This window comes from Quercus robur, chromosome 9 (assembly GCF_932294415.1).
Source record: "Quercus robur chromosome 9, dhQueRobu3.1, whole genome shotgun sequence".
Lineage (NCBI taxonomy): Eukaryota > Viridiplantae > Streptophyta > Magnoliopsida > Fagales > Fagaceae > Quercus > Quercus robur.
In genome coordinates, this window is record NC_065542.1 from 1,989,288 (window position 1) to 2,010,573 (window position 21,286).

Consider the following 21,286-nt stretch of genomic DNA (forward strand, 5'->3'; position numbering starts at 1 on the left):
TTACGACCTAAATTCTAAATCTAAGGGGGCCAATAAGTGCATTTTTTCTGTGACTTGTAATTATTTATGTGATTTTCATACTACCTATAATGGAAAATTGAAAAAGTCAGGGGCCATGAATCCCCACTAGCTTCAACGGTGCATTGAAAGTCCCATCTTTTTTGTGCGAAGTTCTGTGTGAACAACCGAATAGATCGAATTAGTTTGTGCTTCAAACAAAGAACCAAAATTCATATAAGAGAGAGAGGATTGCTTTTGAAGTATTGCATAATTTTCCCAGTCAAATCAAAATTTGTGGCGAAGATAAAAGCCCAAATATTTAGAAGATTTGGAATCTAATTACAATCAGTTACGGTTAAAAAGGTTGCTCTAAGATTCCAGGACTCTTTCTTTTGCGGCGAAAAACACATTTTGGTGTTATTGCCAATAAAAGTTGAATGAGAAGACTCATACAATTTTTTCTCTCTAGACTTTGGTGAGGTCTGGGGGTGAAAACTTTTTGCCTTCAGGCAACTTCTTTCTCCGTTTGTCGGTAGAACTTAGTGCTTCCTCAGATGGAGGCAATCACAAACAAATGGGCAAAACTCAAACTGTCGGAAAAAGAGGGATGTGAAGTAGATATAGACCCCCCAGGGGTAAACCAAGGCTTGGTGTTGGTTGGGAAGTTCTGTACCAAACGAAGAGTCAATCTAGAAGCCATAGGGAGGGCGTTAAGATCAGTATGGAGAACAAAGAGTGATTTCGAGGTTAGTGATATGGGTGAAAATAGAGTGCTGTTTTTGTTTCAGGAGAAGGAAGATCTGGACAGGGTGTTGCTGCAAGGACCGTGGTCCTTCGACAAATACATCATTCTGCTGCATAAGCTTGAGGTGGGAGAGTCAATATCTGCACTAACATTTCAAGAAGCTGCATTCTGGGTTCAGATATATGGCTTACCCACCTTGAGTCAGACAAGGGAAGTGGGTATAAGGATTGGTGGAAGTCTAGGGAAGGTAGTCAAGGTGGATGTAGGGGATAAAGGTTTTAGTATGGGTTGCTACCTAAGAGTTAGAGTAATAATTGATGTCTTGCAGCCATTAAGCAGGGGCAGAATAGTGCGCGCTGGGGGATCGGATTCAAGGTGGGTCGAGTTCAAATACGAACGCTTACCGGTGTTCTGCTATTTGTGTGGCAGTTTGGACCATGATGAGAAGGAGTGCTTAGTGGGGCTGAGCAGTGCAGTTCCGATCACTGCAGAGAACAAGCAGTTCGGTCCGTGGCTGCGCGCCACCCCAGACCGGCTGCAGAAATCGCACGTGGTGCTCGGACAGCGCGCTGGGGAGAGTTCAAGACCGGGCCAGTGGGGTGCGAGGCTGCCGGAACGTGAACTGCAACCGAAACAGCAAATGGTGGATTCCGATGTGCGCCACCAACCAAACAAAGAAACAGAGACCAACGATGATGGGATTGATGTGGAAAGCTGGACACGGGAAAGCGAGAGTTTCAAGGAAAAGGTGCCTGGGGAAACAGAAAAGCCGAACTTTGAGGAGCAGCTAAGAGTACTTGACGCAGAAATCTCAGGCAAAGCTGACATAGGATGTAACAGGGAGAAGGTTCCCATGACAAGGAAATTGGGTTCCGAGGTAAAGAGGTCAGCGAAACAGATGGATGGAAAAGGTGGAAAAGCTGGATTAGATTGTCAAGTTGAGGAGGTTATCATGGAAAGGGAACTGGGGCCTAAGGTAATGATGTCAGAAAGCAAAAAGGAAGTTACAGTAGGGGAAGACCACACACAGGGGGTTGGGAGTGGGCTGTTGGAGAATGGGCCGAATAGAGGAGTGGGCCGAACAGAAGAATATGAAATAAAAGATAAAGGACCGAATGATGGGCTGGACCGGTTGGAAGGTATAGGGATAGTTGATAATAAATGTGGGCCTAATGGAAAGCTAGACCGAATTGGGGGCCATGGGTCTGCTGAGGGAGAGCCAAAAATATTCCAAGCTGGGCCTAAAGATTCAAGTGACACGGAGCAAGGAATGAATAAAAGAACTAAGAGCCCAAACCGGAGAAAAACTCATGCACGTGCAAGCAAGACTGGGAAAGAAAATATGAGAGGGGATATGTCCAAGGCGACGGAGAAGAAATCTATGATGGAAATAACTTGCATGGAGGTGGAGGAGGAAAATGCAGGTGCAAAACGGAAGACCCGTGTTCCATTGGAAGAAATCACAGAGAGTGTGGAGGTGAGGAAAAAACCTAAGCTAGAGACGGAAGTTGCTAATTTTGGTAAGTTGCTAGCCACACAAATGGGATCGGCGGCGGCTGCGGTGCAGCCCCGCCGGGAACAATGAGTGCCATAGCTTGGAACTGTCGAGGGCTTGGGAACCCTCGAACAGTTGGAGCGCTCCAAAAAAAGGTTATGGAGGAAGATCCCAGCTTGGTTTTTCTCATGGAAACCAAGTTTAATGTTGAGGAAATGATTGAAATTAAGCGTAAGTTGGAAAGAACTCAGGGCATGATTGTTTCTAGTGTTCGTAGGAGTGGAGGCTTAGCGCTCCTTTGGAAGGAATCGCAGACAGTTGATGTGCAAACTTTCTCTCCTAGGCACATTGATGCAATTGTTTCGGAAGACGGAGGAAATAGGAAATGGCGCTTCACCGGTTTTTATGGCAATCCTGAAACCAATAAAAGAGAGGAGTCTTGGGCGCTACTTGTGAACTTGAGCACAAGGAGTGCGCTCCCCTGGGTCTGTATGGGAGATTTTAATGAGATATGCCATAGGGGAGAAAAGGCAGGGGGTGGAGAGAGACCGGAATGGCAGATGAGGGCGTTCTTCTCTGCCATCAATAAAAGTAAGCTCCGAGACTTGGGATTTGTGGGGCCGGAGTTCACATGGAGTAGGAGATTGGGGGCGCGAGGATGGGTGCGGGAGAGCTTGGACCGGGCCTTAGTCTCTACAAACTGGACTTCTTTGTTCCCTCAGGTAAGACTCTACAACGTGGCCACTCACTCATCAGATCACAATATGCTAATCCTGAAAGCTATCCCCCCTAGGAGTAGAAATAAAAGAAGGAAACGGTTGTTTAGGTTTGAGGCGATGTGGATTAAGGAGGATGAATGTGATGAGGTAGTGAAGAACGCTTGGGAAAGAGGTCGGATCCTTGATAGCCAGAATCAGTTTGGGGGATGTTTGCTGGAATGCCGCTCCTCTTTTCAAAGTTGGAACAGTACAAAATTTGGCCACGTAGGCCGAAATATTGCTTCTCTCTCAAAGAAGCTCCAATGGCTTGAGTGCTTACCAGGGGGCGAGCTCAACATGGCAGAGATTCATGCGACAAAAGTGGAGCTAAATAAGTTGTTCTCAGCAGAGGAAGTGATGTGGAAGCAGCGGTCAAGGAATTGTTGGCTACAATCTGGGGATAGAAACACTTCCTTTTTTCATGAGAAAGCCTCAAAAAGGCACCAGCGGAACTCCATCACTAGGCTAAAAGACGCTAATGGTATCTGGCAGGATGAGGAGGAGACGATGGGCCATATTCTAGTTGAGTATTTCCAAGAGCTGTTCACGTCCGCTGACCCAACAGTCAGTGATGAGATGCTGGAAGCTATTCAACCTAAAGTTACGGACAGAATGAATGAGGTCCTTATGCAGGAATTTCGGGCGGCAGAGGTTGAGAAAGCCCTTAAGCAGATGCACCCGTTGAAGGCGCCTGGTCCTGATGGTATCCTCCTTTATTCTTTCAGCATTATTGGCCCACTGTTAATTCTGTAGTCATTCAAACTGTTGTTGATTTTCTTAATCATGGTGTTGCCCCCCCTAAATTTCATGAAACTCATATTGTGCTCATTCCTAAGACAAAAAACCCCTCGAGAGTCACCGACTATAGATCGATCAGTTTGTGTAATGTGGCTTACAAGCTTGCCTCCAAGGTGGTAGCCAACCGAATGAAGGTGATATTAAAGGACATTGTATGCGAGAACCAAAGCGCATTTGTTTCGGAAAGGCTCATTACGGATAATGTCCTTGTGGCCCATGAACTAATGGATCATATCAATAAGAAGAGGAAGGGTAAGGAGGGGGAAATGGCATTGAAGCTAGACATGAGCAAGGCTTATGACCGGGTAGAATGGAGGTGTCTGCGGAAAATCATGGAGAGGCTGAGTTTCAATGAGCGGTGGATTCACATTGTAATGGAATGTGTATCTTCGGTAACATATGCTATTAGACTTAATGGCCATCCTTTTGGGACGATCATCCCATCCCGTGGCCTTCGACAGGGAGACCCCCTATCCCCATACCTCTTCCTCCTCTGTGCGGAGGGTTTGTCGGCATTGTTGCATAAGGCAGCGCTGAGAAATGCTCTGAAAGGAGTGGCTGCCTCGGCTAGGGGTCCGCGTGTTTCTCACCTATTCTTCGCGAATGACAGTCTGATATTTTGCAAGGCATTGGAGAAGGAAGGGGCGGAAGTGCAGAGAATTTTGCAAGTCTACGTAGCATCTTCGGGGCAGCAATTAAATAGGAACAAAACGGCTCTCTTTTTCAGCCGAAACACTTCCACTCAGATCCAGGAGGCTATTAAGGCTAGGTTTGGGGCCCAGGTGATCAAACCTCATGAGTCCTACCTAGGCCTGCCTTCTTTGATTGGTAAGTCTAAGAAAAACACCTTTGCTCAGATGAAACACAAGCTTGCGTCTAGGCTTGCAGGTTGGAAGGAGAAGCTTCTGTCTAATGCGGGTAAGGAAGTTCTGATTAAGGCAGTGGCACAGGTTGTTCCCTCGTACACTATGAGCTGTTTTAAGCTCCCCAACGGACTCTGTGATGAGATGACCAGAATGGTGAGACAATTTTGGTGGGGGCAGGTCAAGAATGAGAAAAAAGTGGCTTGGATGAGCTGGGATCGCATGTGCCTTCCGAAGGAAAATGGGGGTCTGGGATTCAGAGACTTAAAGTCCTTCAATCTGGCTTTACTAGCTAAACAGGGCTGGCGTCTTCAAACGAATTACTCATCCTTGTTTGCGAGGGTTTATAGGGCCAAATACTTCCCCAACGGGAATTTTGTGAATGCTGAGGTTGGAAAGAAAGCGTCCTTTGCTTGGAGGAGCATAATGGCTGCTCAACATCTGGTCAAACGGGGCTTGAGATGGCAAGTTGGAGACGGTCGGAGTATAAGGGTGTGGCAGGACCAGTGGCTTTCTACCCGTAGTACCTACCGGGTTGTCACTCCAGAGAGACCTGGGAACCAAATTGTCATGGTTAAAGAGCTGCTGAGGGAGGACGGTTTGGAATGGGATGCAGAACTGGTGAGGAACCTCTTTTTTCCACAAGACGTGGAGGCAATCCTTAGTATTCCGATTAGTGTGGCGCCTGCAAGGGACAGAATGGTATAGGCTGAAGAGAAGAAAGGAAAGTTTTTTGTTAGGAGTGCATATAGGTTGGCTCGTGAGTGCATGGCAAAGGGGGACAGCTCTGGCTGTTCGGACCAGTCTATGGTGCATGGGGTTTGGAAGGGGGTGTGGAGCATGAAATTGCCAAACAAGATTAAACATTTTGTGTGGAAAGCATGTAACGGTATCTTGCCAACTAAAGATGCTCTCTACCGTAGGAAGATCACGGACACTAAAATTTGTGAGGCTTGTGGTTTGCAAGAGGAAACTGCCATGCATGTGCTCTGTTTTTGCAACCGTGGAACAAAGGTTTGGAAGGAAAGCAAGCTCTCCCTACCCTGCGTTATCCAAAAGTCGTGGAGCTTTGTGGACACCTTTAACAGACTGAGGACTAGCTGGGACGCTCAACCGGGGTTATTGGAGAGATGGGTATCGATCTGCTGGGGCATTTGGAAGAGTAGAAATGATGTAAGGCACGGGGGAAAAATCAGACCGGGTCGGGTTATTGTGAGGAGCTCTTTGAATGCTCTTGATGATTTCCTTGTAGCTACGGAGAAGACGTGCAGTTCGAATGGCGTTCACCAGGCCAGTGTTGAATGGAAGCCTCCACCACCGGGTTCGTTCAAGGTAAACGTTGATGGCGCTCTGTTCTCAAGATCGAAACAGGTTGGCGTGGGTGTCTTGGTGCGTGACGAGAAAGGTTTGGTGATAGCTGCCATGTCCAGGAAAATGGACCTACCTCTCGGAGCGTTAGAAACAGAGGCGAAAGCTTTGGAGATCGGGGTAAGTTTCGCTGATGACGTGGGGCTTAGGGATGTGGTGTTCGAGGGGGACTCGCAGCTGGTTATCAACGCCATCCACGGCATTGCTGATGCAGAGGCGTCGGTTCAGAACATCGTTCTTGGAGTGCTGAGGAAAGCTCAAGGCTTTAGAACTTTTGATTTCTTACATGTTAAAAGGCAGGGGAATGCCCCTGCCCATTTGCTAGCTCAACATGCACAGAATGTTGAGAATATGGAGGTTTGGCTGGAGGACTGTCCCAGTCAAATAGCACATGCTTGTGCACATGATGTACTAGCCTTACATAAGGTTGAATGAAAGTTTAGTATTTTCCAATCAAAAAAAAAAAAAAAAAACACATTTTGGTCCCTACATTTTCGCACGATTCCTACTTTGGTCCCTAAATTTTATTTTTACCGCTTTTAGTCCCTGTTTAGAAAAACGCCTTTTATTTTAGTCCTTTCTGTCAGTGCCGTTAGGGCATTGACCTACGTGGCAAACGAAATTATTAAAATAATAATAAAAAATGCCAAGTCAGCATTTAAATTTTAAAAAATAATTTATTAAATTTAACTAAATAAAAAAATAAAAAACAAAAATAAAAATAAAAAATCACACTAATTAAGATTAAAGTGTTCTTGAAACCCAGAACAACAAGAACTCATACACAAACCCAGAAATTAAAATTCAAAAATTAAAATTTGGGTTCAAAATATACATTTCTTGAAACTTTTTGTTTTCACGTTACTACTAATCTAATACTACTAGACTCAGATAGTCTCAAGAAAAAGAGAAAATAAATAAAGACAAAGGAACTAATTAAAGGGGTGAAAAACACCGTCATAATAAAATAGGTCAGACCAGCATTCATTTCATTCATTCATGTCATTCAAAGCCACAAAGAAGGCGGCTCGTTGAGATCGACAGGCAAACCACGCCGCACGAGACCTAGAAACGACGCCGTGGCGGAGCTCTCAAGGACATGATGTGTGGGTCTGGCGGAAGCGACAGTAACAGCAGAGGCGGAAGCTTGAGGTTCTCGCTTAACTTGATACGAGGAAGACGGGTCAGACTCGGTGGCGACACAATTGATGTCTTTGAGAACGCCGGTGTGTAAAAACTCGCCAAGTACGAGTCTGTTGGAGGAGGGAAGGTTGAGATCGAGAGGGAGAGGAAGCCCACCGCCGCCGCCTACGGTGGTTGGAACTGTTGGCGGAAAGTTCGTCTTAGCTTTGGCTCCACGGAGCGAACGAGCGGCACCGTCGTAAGCGAGTGCAGCTTCTTCGGGTGTATCGAATGTACCCAACCAAACCCTAGTCTTCTTCCATGGGTACTTAAATTTTTTTTTTTGAATCTATATCTGGGTTTGCTTTTTAAAGTTTAAAGCATTACTGGGTTTGAATCTATGTTCTTGTCATGTACAGTGTGTGTTTGGGTTGTTTTTGCAGTTTATTTTGTCTTTCACGTGGCCCCGATTGGAACATTTCCAAACTTTCATGTGTATGTGATGATTTTGAAAATTTTAATTTTTGAATTTTAATTTCTGGGTTTGTGTATATGTTCTTGTTGTTCTTTGTTCTTGCTCAAGAACACTTTAATCTTAATTAATGTGATTTTTTTATTTTTTTTTCTGTTTTTTTTATTTTTTTTATTTAGTTAAATTTAATAAATTATTTTTTTAAATTTAAATGCTGACTTGGCATTTTTTAATGACAAAATAAAATTTTTTATTATTATTTTAATAATTTCGTTTGCCACGTAGGTCAGTGCCCTAACGGCACTGACGGAAAGGACTTAAACAGAAGGCGTTTTTCTAAACAGGGACTAAAAGCGGTAAAAATAAAATTTAGGGACCAAAGTAGGAATCATGCGAAAATGTAGGGACCAAAATGTGTTTTTCGCCTTCTTTTGCCCGTAATTTCTCAAAAACATAAATATGGTGAAGAGGGTTTACATATTATAGTGTGTTAGTGATAATAATTCACTAAAAATATATCAAAAATCTCTCTCCTATCCGAAATTGTTAGTTCTATTTAGAAAATTCAACTTTTAAGGGAACATCATTTAATGTATTTTTTTTTTTGCTTAAAAAGCTACAAGTTCCAAAACTGCTCAAATTTATTTAAACTCTAGAGAAAAAAAAATTATAAGTATTGACTTTTTAAAATAAGTTAGTTAGGCTAAGAATCAAATACATAATTTATCCAATGTTAAAAGACTATATTACATATTTCTCCCAAAAGACTATATTACATTTTTTTTTTTTTTTTGGTTGAGAAAAGACTATATTACATTTAATCCCAATAAATCAAATATATTCACATACATATACTTAGATTATTCAAATATTTCATTCCTTTAGTCAAACTGAAACAGTCTCAGGTACGAAATTGATTCCCTTGGAGGGGAATAAAATAAAGTTGGCTGAAAATTAATGTGTGATTCTAAATTTGATAATACTCTAACTCATCATTTACTACATTAAGTTCTCATATATTTTCATTATATTTGTCGACTAGTTGTTTAATAAAATAATAATTTAATATTAAAATGCTCTAATAGAACAAAATCATTATTTTTTAGAAAGAAAAAATATCAATTAAAGATATAAAAATAAAAAATAGAACAAAACCAATCAGGCAAAAGCATTGGAAAGTTCAATATTTTTTATGAGAGATTCAAGAACTTTGCAGTTAGCAAAACTTACAAACCGGTGTAGTAGAACTTTTATTTGACTTGTCCCTCCATGATAAACAGTCCAACTTAATTGTCGTGTAACATAAGCTAATTCTGCACTAATAGCTTCTACCAAATAAAGCACATTTATTTGCCAACCAAATAAATACTGTTGGATTATAACATTGGGTCTAGATTCTTTTCTTTGGCCAAATGCTAAAGAAATGCATATTCCAAGCTCAATTGCTAAGGAAAACCTATCAAAGAAATGAATATTCTCAAGTGAAAGACCAAAAAATCCATCAAGACATATTTCTCATTTGCAATCCTCCCCATTTGTAATTCTTTATCGCCTTTTATTTGAAAATTCCTCTTGTAAACTCTCTTAAGTATACAATTCTCCTGAAGAAAAAAAATTCAAGTGTAGTCAATTCCAATTAAGTTTATCTTCTAAATATTAATATTTAGAAGATAAACTTAATTGGAATTGACTACACTATTGAATATTTCACATTGTATAGTGAAATATTTCACTATTGAATTTTTCATATTGTATATATTTAAAAGCATTTCATTAACATTATTTTTTTTCCCTATATTAGATAATTTTGCTCTATTGTATATGGTGGGTTCGTACATCAATCTTCAAATTGAAAATCAAGTGATGCAAGTCTAGGCCCTAGGGAACCATTTTCGAGTGTTGCATGTTGGAGTTATAAAATTTGTATATTTTTATTATATTAATCTGAAGATTGTAAATTGTTCTTAATTATACGTGCTATTCTTTATTAATAATCTGGATCAGATTTTGTCGGCTGAGGTTGGGTCAGTCTGAATTTTTTTTTTTTTTTTTCTTCCTAATGGTTTTGCTATTTAACCAATGAGATAATCCTTGTTAGTGTCTTCTAAATCTAATTGCTTTGCTGTTGAATCAATGTACTTGTTCCAAGAACTAGTTTGTTCAACAATTTTAATAATGATATTTTAGGAAGTCTTAACCTTTATCTTTTATGTTTAGAAGAAAATAAAAATGTCAAAATATGATTTTGGTTCTTCAAGTTCCTATATATATAAATATATATTAAGAGAAGAAGTTGATGTTATATCACAGGGGAATCTTCCATCCAAACAACTTCATCTGCCAGATTTGTGGCAAACTTAGCCAACGAGTGAGCTATAGAGTTTCCAGTCCGGCCGCTTAATACCAGACACAGAGGCAGAGCTGACCCTGAAATTAAGCTGTTGGATCTCGTACCAGGTACGCTCAAACTCCTCATGACATTCACACTATATTCTTTTTCCCAATTCAATTATCGAATTATCAGTTATTTCATTTTAATCCTTCGTTTGAAGTTTTGATAATACCTAATGGTTCCCTCGCTTTGCCATACTACTATTATGCAAACAAAATTTGCTAATTTAAAAGACTTTTTTTGTACAGTTCCTAATAATGCTTACATGATACATTGGACAACATGCTGGTCTTATAATCACAAAACATATATGGAAACAGTGATATTGTTATTTTAGTATTGTACTTTAAAACTCTGAGAACATTACTCCTTCGCTCATAGTATTATAGCAAGTCCTACTAATTAAGTTTTTGACATAATTCTGAGGGTGATTGCCCAACAATTTACTTGGAACATCCATTTCTTTTAAGGGGTTTTCTTTAAGCAACTAAGCTTGGAATATGCATTTCTTTATCATTTAGCCAAAGATAAGAATCTGGACTTTGAACCCAATGGTATAATGAAAAAACAGTTTCATTTTTATTTTTTTATTTTTTTTTTTTTTATATCTATATAGATATTTTATTGTTGTTTTTATATTGGGGGATGTTGCAAACTTGCAAATAGGTCTATTAATGTAAGATTTATTCAAGATTACTTAATTAATTCAGCTATGTGGTTACTTTATTAAAAAAATACACTTTCATCCCATGAGAAAAATCCTTATAGTAGAATCTTAAAAGGAGAACTTAAGGAATAATATCTAAGTACTGTACATAAATCTTGTCTAATAATTATAACCCACTTTTTTACATAAATATTATACTTATCATTGTCACGGTGGAACTTTCTAAAATTAAAGACTTCTAGCTCAATGGCAATACTTAGTCTTCTTTACAAGGGGAACCAAGGTTAAAATAAATTTAACAATTATTTTTTAATTAAAATTAAAATGCACCAACATAATGCAAAAGAAGAAATTTATTAAAGCATAAAATGATAAAACATTATAATTTGCAACGACTAATTACTCAGAAGGCAATATTAAAAAAAATGTAACTGTTTCCTTATACCATTGGGTCTAATTTCTTATCTTTGGCCAAATGCTAAAGAAATGTAAATTCCCGGCTTAATTGCTAAGGACAATCTATCAAACAAAGGCATATTCTCAAGTGAAAGGCTGGAAAATCCATTAAGATACATTTCTCGATGAAATCCGCCCCATTTGTGATTCTTTCCGACCTTTATTTGAAGTTGGATTTGTAAAATTTGTATATTCTTATTATATTAATTTTAAGATTGTATAATTGTTCTTAATTTTTACTTACTACTATATCATATATTTATTCTTTTTTAATTACTGGGACCGGATTTTGAGGCTAAGGTTGGGTCAGTTTGAATTTCAATTTATTTTCCTAATTGTTTTGCTATTTAAAGAATACCATAGTAAAGCCCCTGAAACTTAAAATATTAACAAAATGCCCTTGAAACATAAAAAATTATCAAAATAAGTCTGAAACCTAAAAAATGACCAAATTACCTTTAAAACCTAAAAAATGACTGAAAGACCCTAGAAATCTACCAAATGACCAAAATACCCCAAAAACATTTATTTGCAAGACCAAAATGACAATAAAATTTTATATAACCACTCCACTTGCTTTTCCCCCCTAAAATTTTTCTTTTGTCATTAAGTTGTTGTATACTTATTGAATAATATATTTAGTAGTTAGTACCATAACTTAGTGCCCTAGTGTTGGCCTAAACCTTATGATTTTAAATTTTTTTAAGTTTTATTTTGAAAATTTCGCAAAAAACTTAATGTTGTGTCCTAATAGACATCTCAAAGATTTATTTACAATTTCATTAAAAGAGAGATCATAAGATTTATGAAACACTAAACAATTTCTAGTCTTTTATGTTGTTTGTCCTATGTTACGATTCTGCATTTACAGTTTACTAGTTTGAGCTGAGGAAACTTTGCAAGAATATGGTTTTTTGCCATATGTTACACTTTCTGGTCTAGGCATATCAACCTTTTCCCCCTTTTAAGCAAAATACCCTGAAATTCTTTAAAATTATCGGAATGCCTTAGAACCTAAAAAATGATCAACATCACTTCTAATCGTACTTTTGTCACTTTCAATGGTATTTTTTTTTTTTCCTCACATTTGACAATTCCATTGTCACATTGGGCAGTACCAACATTATTTTTGATTGTACGTTTGTCACATTCGGTGGTCCATAATTTTTTTTAATCACATTTGACAGTTCCATAGTCACATTGAGAAATACCAACATGACATCTGACCTTGCTTTTGTCATATTTGGTGGGATCATAATTTTTTTTCCTCACATTTGACAGTTCCATTGTCACATTGGACAGTACTAATATCACATATGACCGTACTTTTGTCATATTCAATGGGTTTTTTTTTTTTTTTTTTTTAACTCACATTTGACAATTCCATTTCACATTAAACCGTATTAACATTACATATAGGCGTAGCCAACCCAACCCAACCCCACCCCATTGGATTACCTAATAATTGACGAATATATATATATATATCAAAAATACTCTTAAAACCTCTAAAATTTCTGAAATTCCCTTAAATATACTAAAATGACCAAAATGCATCCTAACACTTTAAAATAACCAAAATAACCTTGAAACTCTCAAAAATTACTAGGATATCCTTAAAACCTAAAAAATGACATAAATGACCCTAAAACCTAAAATTGATTGAAATATCCTCTAAATCTAAAAAATAATTGAAATACCCTTAGATACTAAGAAAATGACCTAAATGACCATGAAACCTAAAAAATGACTGAAGTGACCTTGTAACTTGAAAAGTGACTGTAATGCCTTAGAACCTAAAAAATGATCAAAATACCCATAAAACCTTAAAAATGACCGAAATGATCCAAAAACCTTAAAAAATTTCAAAATACCCTCGAAACCTATAAAATAACCAAAATACCTAATAAAACTTGAAAATGACCAAATACCCTTGAAATCCTCAACAATTACCGGAATGCCCTTAGAACCTTAAAGATGATCAAAATGCCTTTAGAACCTAAAAAAAACTTGATCAAAATATCCTTATAACCTAAAAAATGACCTAATGACCCTAAAGCCTCAAGCATTGACCAAAAATACCCCCTAACACTTGAAAATGACCAAAATACCTTCGAAACCCTTTAAAATTACCAGAACAACCATAGACCCTAAAAATTAACTGAATGACACTGGAACCTACAAAATGACCGAAATGACCCAATAACCTAAAAAATTACTTAAATACGCTTAGAACCTAGAAAATGACTGTAATGCCCCTAAAACTTTGAAACTTATTGAAATACCTTTGAAACCTAAAAAATGTCCAAAGGACCTTTGAAATCTAAAAATGACCAAAATGCCCCTTGAAACCTCTATTTGCCAAACCATAATGACAATAAAAATTTTATACAACCACTCTATTTGCTTGATTTGAAACCTATTGATTTTAAAATTAATGGATTTAAAAAGCCTTGATTTGAAATCCATTGATTTTTAGATTCCTTGTTTAGGTCTTTTGTACCATGAAGGATTTGAAATTTCATTGTTTAGATACTTAAATTTGGATTTGGATTTGGATTTAAGATCAATAAAATATTTTCCAATTATTATTTTTCTTAAACCTTCTACATTTTAATTTTAGTAACATTTTTTAATAAATATTAAATATATGAGGTAATGAAAAAGCCATTGAAAATCCAATTGACAAGATGATGACTACAAATCTGTCATCATAGCCAACTAATTTTTATTTTATTTTTTGCTAACTATTGACAACTAAAATGTTTTATATCAATATAAAGAGAGAACCCAAATGCATGAGTTTTTTCACAACATTTAAAATCTCAAACTAAAAAATTGTTTCAAAGTTCTTAACAACTAAAAAGTTGTATTTCAAGAGAGACGATAAAGTTTCCAAAATATGTGTTTTTTACACAAAATTCAAAACAAAGAAGCCATTGATAGACCAATTGGCAAAATAATGACTAAATATCTTCCATCATAGCCAACTAAAACAATTTTTTGCCAACTCTTGCCGACTAAAATATTTTAGAGAGAGAAAGAGAGTACCCAAAATACATGGGGTTTTTTTTAACAACATTCAAAATCTCAAACTAAAAAATTGTTTCAAGATGGATCTTTTCTACTCTTTTTTCTGTGGCAAGGCTCAATTGCATAACTTATTGATACCAAATGTTGTGCATAGGAGAATTCATCACTTTTCTCCTTCCTCAGTCATTACTTCAACAACATCGTCCATATATCTTGTACCAACACTAGTAGCTCTATCCCTCCCACACAAGATCTCAATGTCCTCCAATTGTCAATAACTTTGTTTTTATAAGCACATACTTTTGTATATTTCTAAGGAGAAAAAAAACAAGCAATGAGTTAACTTCAATACAATAAATTGGACAATAAACCAAAGGAAAGGGGAAAAATAGAATAAAAGCAGGACATTAGTGATAAACTTATATTTAATAGCTAACAATCTACACCCACAACATAGTAAGCACATCAAAAGACAAGTTCATTTATAAGTGTGGGCGTTATAGTTTTTTCATTGAAGTTACTTGGAGTTGGAGAGACTGGATTTCTTTAGTTTTAGCAATCAGATAGCAGGGTGCTAATCCTACCAGTAAACTATTAAATACACCAAATAGCATCATTAGAACCGTCAAACTGCACTAATTGAATATAGAAGACTACAATGCGATTCGCTCAAGTTTCAAAAAAATATTTAAAAGATTCTAGATTATGAAACTTGACTGAATAATGAAAAAGTTAAGGCAAAATGAGTAATGCTATTTTCAGTGGGTTTCTCACTTGTAAGATAATCCTCATTCAAGCAAATTTTTCACTAGGAATTGAATTTCATGGGAAAGGAAGGGGCAAAAAAGTCTAAGCAATAATACCCAATAAATTTTTTAAATTATAGAAATCAATACATTGCATGCAAAAGATAGAGTATTTTAAACCAACATACAAGTCTGCATAAATGTCCTCAATGTCCTCTCCATCAATCCCTGCAATCACTTTGAGTAGGCCTTGTACCACAACAGCCAAGTGAGCACTATTCCCAGAAATGAGCCAAAATTTTTAATTCCTCCACCACTCTTCTAATCCAATACCAGCCCATTTCACCTCTAGGATAGCAAGTGAGATAAGCCATATGGTTATGATAAGCACGTAGACCAGGAAGGTCACACTAGTTTGCACAATGAAGGGGCCAGAGAAAAGTGAGAGTGCAGGGAGGAAACAATAGACAAGGAGGAATCCATACCAATATTAAGGTAAGCCATGCGTTGGAGAAAATTGAGTTTCCTGGAGTCTAGCAAAGGATATTTTCTAGAGAAGAAAATCTACCGCTATTAACAAGCTATAGCCAAAACATATAGTATTAAAAATGAACTTTCATTCATTCACAAGTCACAACCATTCACAGAAAATATATACATTCAACCCAATATCCGTTTGGATAAAAAATCTAAAACAAAAGCTCAATCGACAGAAGTAAAATTTTCATGTAAAGAAAATACATGATCAAAGTAGAATAATCATACACAGCTCAAACAAAACACAAGCAACCACCTAGCTTAGACAAACAAAATACTTCTGAGAACCCAGTAACCTTTGTAGATGGAGAAAGAAATCAAAGTCATCTTTAGTCACATCAAGCACTTAATGGTTTAGATTTAGTTTAGGTGGGTATCGTACCCAAAAAACGAGGGGTAAGGTAAAATAACCCCTCTTAAACATGGCAAATCAAAGACATGTATTAAACTTCATCTTTGTTAATTATGATATAATTGTCACTTGAACAGTATGCTAAAATTTATATTTCTGTCAATGTCTTTTAATATCTTTACTTGAGAATAAATGTGATAATCATAAAGTAATAATTTGTTCGTAAGTGTTAATTCTTAATAATCAGATAAGAATGATATTTTTAGAAATGTTCAATTACTTTGTTTCGAAAGAAAAAAAAGATGTCAAAATTTTGGTCCATTGACTATATAAATTTTTTTTTTTATCGGATTATCAGTTATTTCATTTTAGTCCTTAATAAATCTTTATAAGCATTTACTGGTACGGTACCCTCACTTTCCTTCCCTTATCATTAATATGCAATTAAAAAAAAGAAAAAAAAGAAGCTAATATAAAAGACTAGGGAAAATTCCTTCATTCATTTATTTTAGATTCTTATTTTAGATTCTTATGCCGTAGGTCTCTCGTCTGGCGAGCAACAAGTCAAAGCATGGCCCTCTATTTCTCTTCTTTCCACTCACCACTATTATCCAAGTTCCAACGTACATGATTGGAAGAAGGGGAGCCTAACAATTCAGCGACAGAACTAGGAGCGAGTTTGAAAGCGAAAATGGAGTCGGCTATAGTAGAACTCTTGATTGACAATATCATTTCAGCTCTCGCAACTAAAGCGTCGCTGTTATGGGGGGTCCGTGATGCAATTGCAGATATCAAGCATGAGTTGACAAGCATGCGGTCTTTATTAATAGATGTAGATAAAAGGGGATCAAGCAGTGCCGGAGAGGAAACTTGGGTGACAAATGTGAGGAACACAGCATATGATGTAGAAGATGTTATTGATATGTTCATGTATCATGTCAATAGCCAACAAATTGGGGGTCGATTTGCTTGGTTCCTTCACCATACAATTTACATTCCACAGACTTTTTGGGTGAGGCATAAAATAGCCTGCAAGTTACAGAATATCAATAAGACAATCAAGACAACTTCAGAGTTAAATCAGAAATATCATGTTGATCCTATAGAGGGGAAAAGTTCAGAATATTTTCACAAATGGGTTGTGCGGCATGCTGAATCATCTTTGTTTGTCGAAGAAGATGAACTTGTAGGGATCAAAGATAAAAGAAAACAATTGATGATGTGGTTGATGGATAGAGAACAACAGACTGTCATTTCAATCTTGGGGATGGGAGGATCTGGCAAGACCACACTAGTTGCCAACATCTACAACAATGACGCTGTAAAGAGACATTTTGATTGTTATGCATGGATCACTGTCTCCCAAAAATATGATGTAGAAGACTTATTGAGGAGCATGATTAAGGAATTCTATGAGTCAAAGAAGGAAACAAATCCATCAGACTTGAGTTCCATGAACTACAGACTGCTTGTAAATATGTTGGTGAGCTACTTAGAGAAGAAATCATATCTAATTGTCCTAGATGATGTTTGGGACACAAATGTCTTGGATGAACTAAAAGTATCACTTCGAGATAGATATCCTGGGAGCAAAATCATCCTTACAACTCGTGAAGATGATGTAGCTCACCATCCTTTTATGGGTATACCTTATGTTCATTGTATTCAATTGCTAGAACCGGATGAGGCATGGGAACTCTTTTGCAAGAAAGCATTCTTAGGCAGTCCAAATAGAATCTGTCCACCAGAGCTTAAATCTTTTGCTCAGGAACTTGTAAGAAAATGTAAAGGCCTACCTCTGGCAATTGCGGCTTTGGGCAGTCTTATGTACTCCAAGAATGATACGTCTCAATGGAATCAAATTAATAGCAGCTTGAATTGGAATCTAAGTAACAATCCTGAGCTAGAAGCAGTGAAGAGCATTTTGTTGCTTAGTTTCAATGATTTACCATATCAATTGAAGCACTGTTTCTTATATTGCTCTCTTTTCCCAGAAGATTATGGGATTCAAAGAAAAAGGCTCATTAAGCTATGGATTGCAGAAGGATTTGTAGAAAAATTTGAAGGGTCCACTCTAGAAGAAGTAGCAGATAGCTATCTATTAAAACTCACTTTCAGGAACATGCTTCAAGTTGTAGAGAGGAACGAATTTGGAAGGCCACGGAAATGTAAAATGCATGATATTGTGCGGGAGCTTGCTCTATCAATATCAGTCAAAGAAAATTTTGGTGTTGTACATGATGGAGGAGAAGAAATGATAGAATGCAAAGCACGCCGCATTTCAATTCACCAAACCAATGGAGAAGTCAAATCATTTACGGGTATGTCAAAGCTCCGTTCTTTTCTTGTTTTCAACAAGAGTTTGAAAGCATTGCCTTTGGGATGTAAATTGTTAAGGGTTTTAGATTTGGAGGATGCCCCCATTGATGTATTGCCTGATGAAGTATTCAAATTATTCAACTTAAGATATTTGAATTTAAGGAGAACTTTAATTAAGAAGCTCCCAAATTCCATAGGGAGGCTCCTTAATCTTCAAACCTTGGACATTAGGGACACACAAATAGAGGCCCTTCCTCATGGAATTGCAAAGTTGCAAAACTTGCGGCATTTAATTATGTATCGCTTCACTAGAAATTGGAATGACTTCAGATATTTAACAGGAATGCAAATACTACCAAATATCAGTAGGTTAAAGAATTTGCAAACTGTAGGTATTGTTGAAGCAAAAGGTGACTTTATAAGAAAAATTCGGAGCATGGGGCAACTCAACTCGATCGGTATTTCAAATGTGAAAGAAGGAGACGAGAAGGACTTATGTGTCTCAATTGAAAACATGAGACATCTTAGGGCATTGACTATCATGGTAACTAATGAGGAGGAAACTCTCCGTATGGATGCACTCTCATCTCCTCCTCCCAACCTTCAAAAGCTTTTTTTGACTGGAAAACTAAAGAAGGTGCCACAGTGGTTTTGTTCACTTCAAAGCCTCACATATTTGCTTTTGCGTTGGTCAAGACTGGAAGAAGATGTACTCCCTCACATCGCTGCTTTGCCCCATCTGGGAGCTCTTATACTTACTAATGCCTATGTTGGAAAACAGCTATGTTTCAGTACAGGCTTTCTTAAGCTTACACAGTTATGGATTCGTAATTTCCCACAATTGAATGATATAATAATAGAAAAGGGGGTGATGCCAAATCTGAAAAACCTAGTGATTGACAGCTGCATGGAGTTAAAGACAGTGCCCAATGGCATTGAATACCTTCAAAATCTCCGAGAACTGTTTCTAACATCTGTCTCAATGGAACTTAAAATTCGCATTGGCAACATGGACATTCCAAAGGTGCAGCACATTCCAAAGAGGTACATCTGGTATAATTCAGAATGTTTCACAAAGGTAGCTTCTCGATTCTATCTATTTTTTCTTCCACTTTTATTCTTTAAATGAATGGTTGCATTCATTTTATCATATAAGCTATTTCTTTGAACTAACAGTTTCTGACATCATAAATAAGTAATCTGTTCTAACAATTAATTGTACTTAATCGTATCTTTGTTTTTTTTTTTAACCACGGCAAAATCATGCTTGCTATTGCTTGATTGCTTGGGGTTTGTTTTATCTACCATTTTGGCATAGAAAAATTAAATAAAATAAATTCCTTGCAATAGATAAAATTGGTTATTGGGCCTGACTCAAAATACTGTTTATATAAATATATTTAGGCAAAAATGGCCCATTACCATCAATTTTCAAAATAATTTGCCCAGAAACACTGTTTCCAAACTATATAGGTATATACCACTTTTTTAGGTACTTGAGCTTGCCAAGCTCGAGTACCATGTTTTTTTAATCCACTGTCGCCCCATATTCAAGGAGCCATATAGTGGCGTTTTTAAGCCCTATAGTGACGTTTTCGGGCCCTATAGCGGCGTTTTCCTGCAAAATTTTTTTTATAAGTCCCCATAACAGGTTCAAGGGGCCCTATAGTGGCGTTTTTAAGCCCTATAGTGACGTTTTTGGGCCCTATAGCGGCGTTTTCCTGCAAAATTTTTTTATAAGTCCCCATAACAGGTTCAAGGGGCCCTATAGTGGCGTTTTTTGGCCCGAAAACGTCACTATAGGCCTTAAAAACGCCACTATAGGGCTCCTTGAATATGGGGCGATAGTGGATTAAAAAAACATGGTACTCGAGCTTGCCAAGCTCGAGTACCTAAAAAAGTGGTATATTGCTATATAGTTTGGAAACAGTGTTTCTGGGCAAATTATTTTGAAAATTGATGGTAATGGGCCATTTTTGCCAATATATTTAGGCATATTCTGTTTATGGGTATGTCAAGCCCACCATGTGTTTGAGGAAAGTCCTCTGTGGATGTTGTGTGATTGAAAGATACAAGAAAAAAGTTATCAGTTTCTATTTTAGACCTTATGCTCTTAAGTTCACAATTCCTATATGAATGAGATGTAAGGATTATTTATTTTCTGATAAGTATAATCCCAATTTAATTATTTCCCCTTTATTGATGCATCTTGGCCATTAACCTATGGTTCTTGAGTCTTAGTTAAAAATCCTTGACTTACATATAAATCCTTAATGGGATTTCCAGTTTTTCCAATTCTTCTTTTAGGTAGCAAATCTCTTGCTTTAAACTGTATTTTTACTGCATTCCTCATTTTTAGGTTGTCATAAGCTCATGAAGAGAAATGAGTGATCCAAGTCATAATTTCCAACTAATAAATGTTGAACAATTTTGTTTCTATCTTCTTTTATGTGATTGGAACTGCAACTTGATACTTTGTGTTACCCAAGTTAGCAATATCTATTTGAATTTGTTATCATACTCTTAGTCATAACTCATAAGTTACTCTTTGTTATTCAGTGTTGCGGTGCATCCCAAAGATATACAGCTAGTAGTAATTCGGGAATGTTTCATGAAGGTAGCTTCTCAATTCTCTCTGTTTTTCTTTTTCTTTTTATCTTTTTTCATGAATGGTTATCACATTCATTTTTATCTTTCACCTAAACCCCCCCCCCCCCAAAAAAAAAAATTTGCTTCATCTAAGTTATTTCACTAACAAATTTATGTATGCTCAACTTATATAATTTATCCATTTTGTAATAGCTTAAGTTTTTGAAACTAATGGTTTCTGACATGATAAATAAGTAACCATGTTCATGCCCAACAATGCTTGCTATTGCTTGATTGCTTGGAGTTTGATTTAGTTACCATCTTGGCATAAACTGATAAACACATCAAATTCTTTTAAATAGAATGAATTAGCTTCTGGATCTTGTGTCAAAATATTGTTTTTAATATGTATTTTGGTGTGTATGCATGTATGAATGTGTGTTTTAGGCGTGTTTTGTATGTGAGTAATGCCCACCATATGTTCCAAGAAAGTCCTCTATGAATAATGTGTGATTGGAAGAAACAAGATTGTGACTTATGTAACGCTGACTTTTTTTTTGGGTTTTTTCATTAT

General features: G+C 36.9%; 3 protein-coding genes across 6 annotated transcripts in view; 1 reads left to right on the top strand and 2 right to left on the bottom strand.

Annotated features, from left to right (window-relative positions):
* Positions 1–21,286, bottom strand: part of LOC126700170 (phospholipase SGR2) — a 116,330-nt gene that overhangs the window by 34,585 nt on the left and 60,459 nt on the right. The gene's annotated exons all lie outside the window — the stretch shown is intronic.
* The window catches only part of LOC126700172 (disease resistance protein RPM1-like), a 58,235-nt gene that overhangs the window by 766 nt on the left and 36,183 nt on the right, over positions 1–21,286 (top strand). For 2 of the 4 annotated variants that reach the window (XM_050398204.1, XM_050398205.1), the window contains exons 3-5: positions 9,932–10,078; positions 16,345–19,201; positions 20,683–20,740. The exons of 1 other annotated variant lie outside the window; for it this stretch is intronic. In XM_050398204.1, coding sequence (XP_050254161.1) covers positions 16,496–19,201; positions 20,683–20,740 — 2,764 coding nt within the window. In that variant the 5' untranslated portion in view covers positions 9,932–10,078; positions 16,345–16,495. The remainder of the gene's footprint in view (positions 1–9,931; positions 10,079–16,344; positions 19,202–20,682; positions 20,741–21,286) is intronic. One more of the 4 variants, XM_050398206.1, reaches the window with a different exon arrangement.
* LOC126699749 (ethylene-responsive transcription factor 12-like) lies at positions 6,891–10,097 on the bottom strand. Its single transcript, XM_050397718.1, has 2 exons — positions 9,930–10,097; positions 6,891–7,477 (listed from the first exon to the last, which is right to left on the bottom strand). The coding sequence occupies exons 1-2, from the start codon at positions 10,095–10,097 to the stop codon at positions 7,034–7,036; spliced, it is 612 nt and encodes a 203-aa protein (XP_050253675.1). The 3' UTR covers positions 6,891–7,033.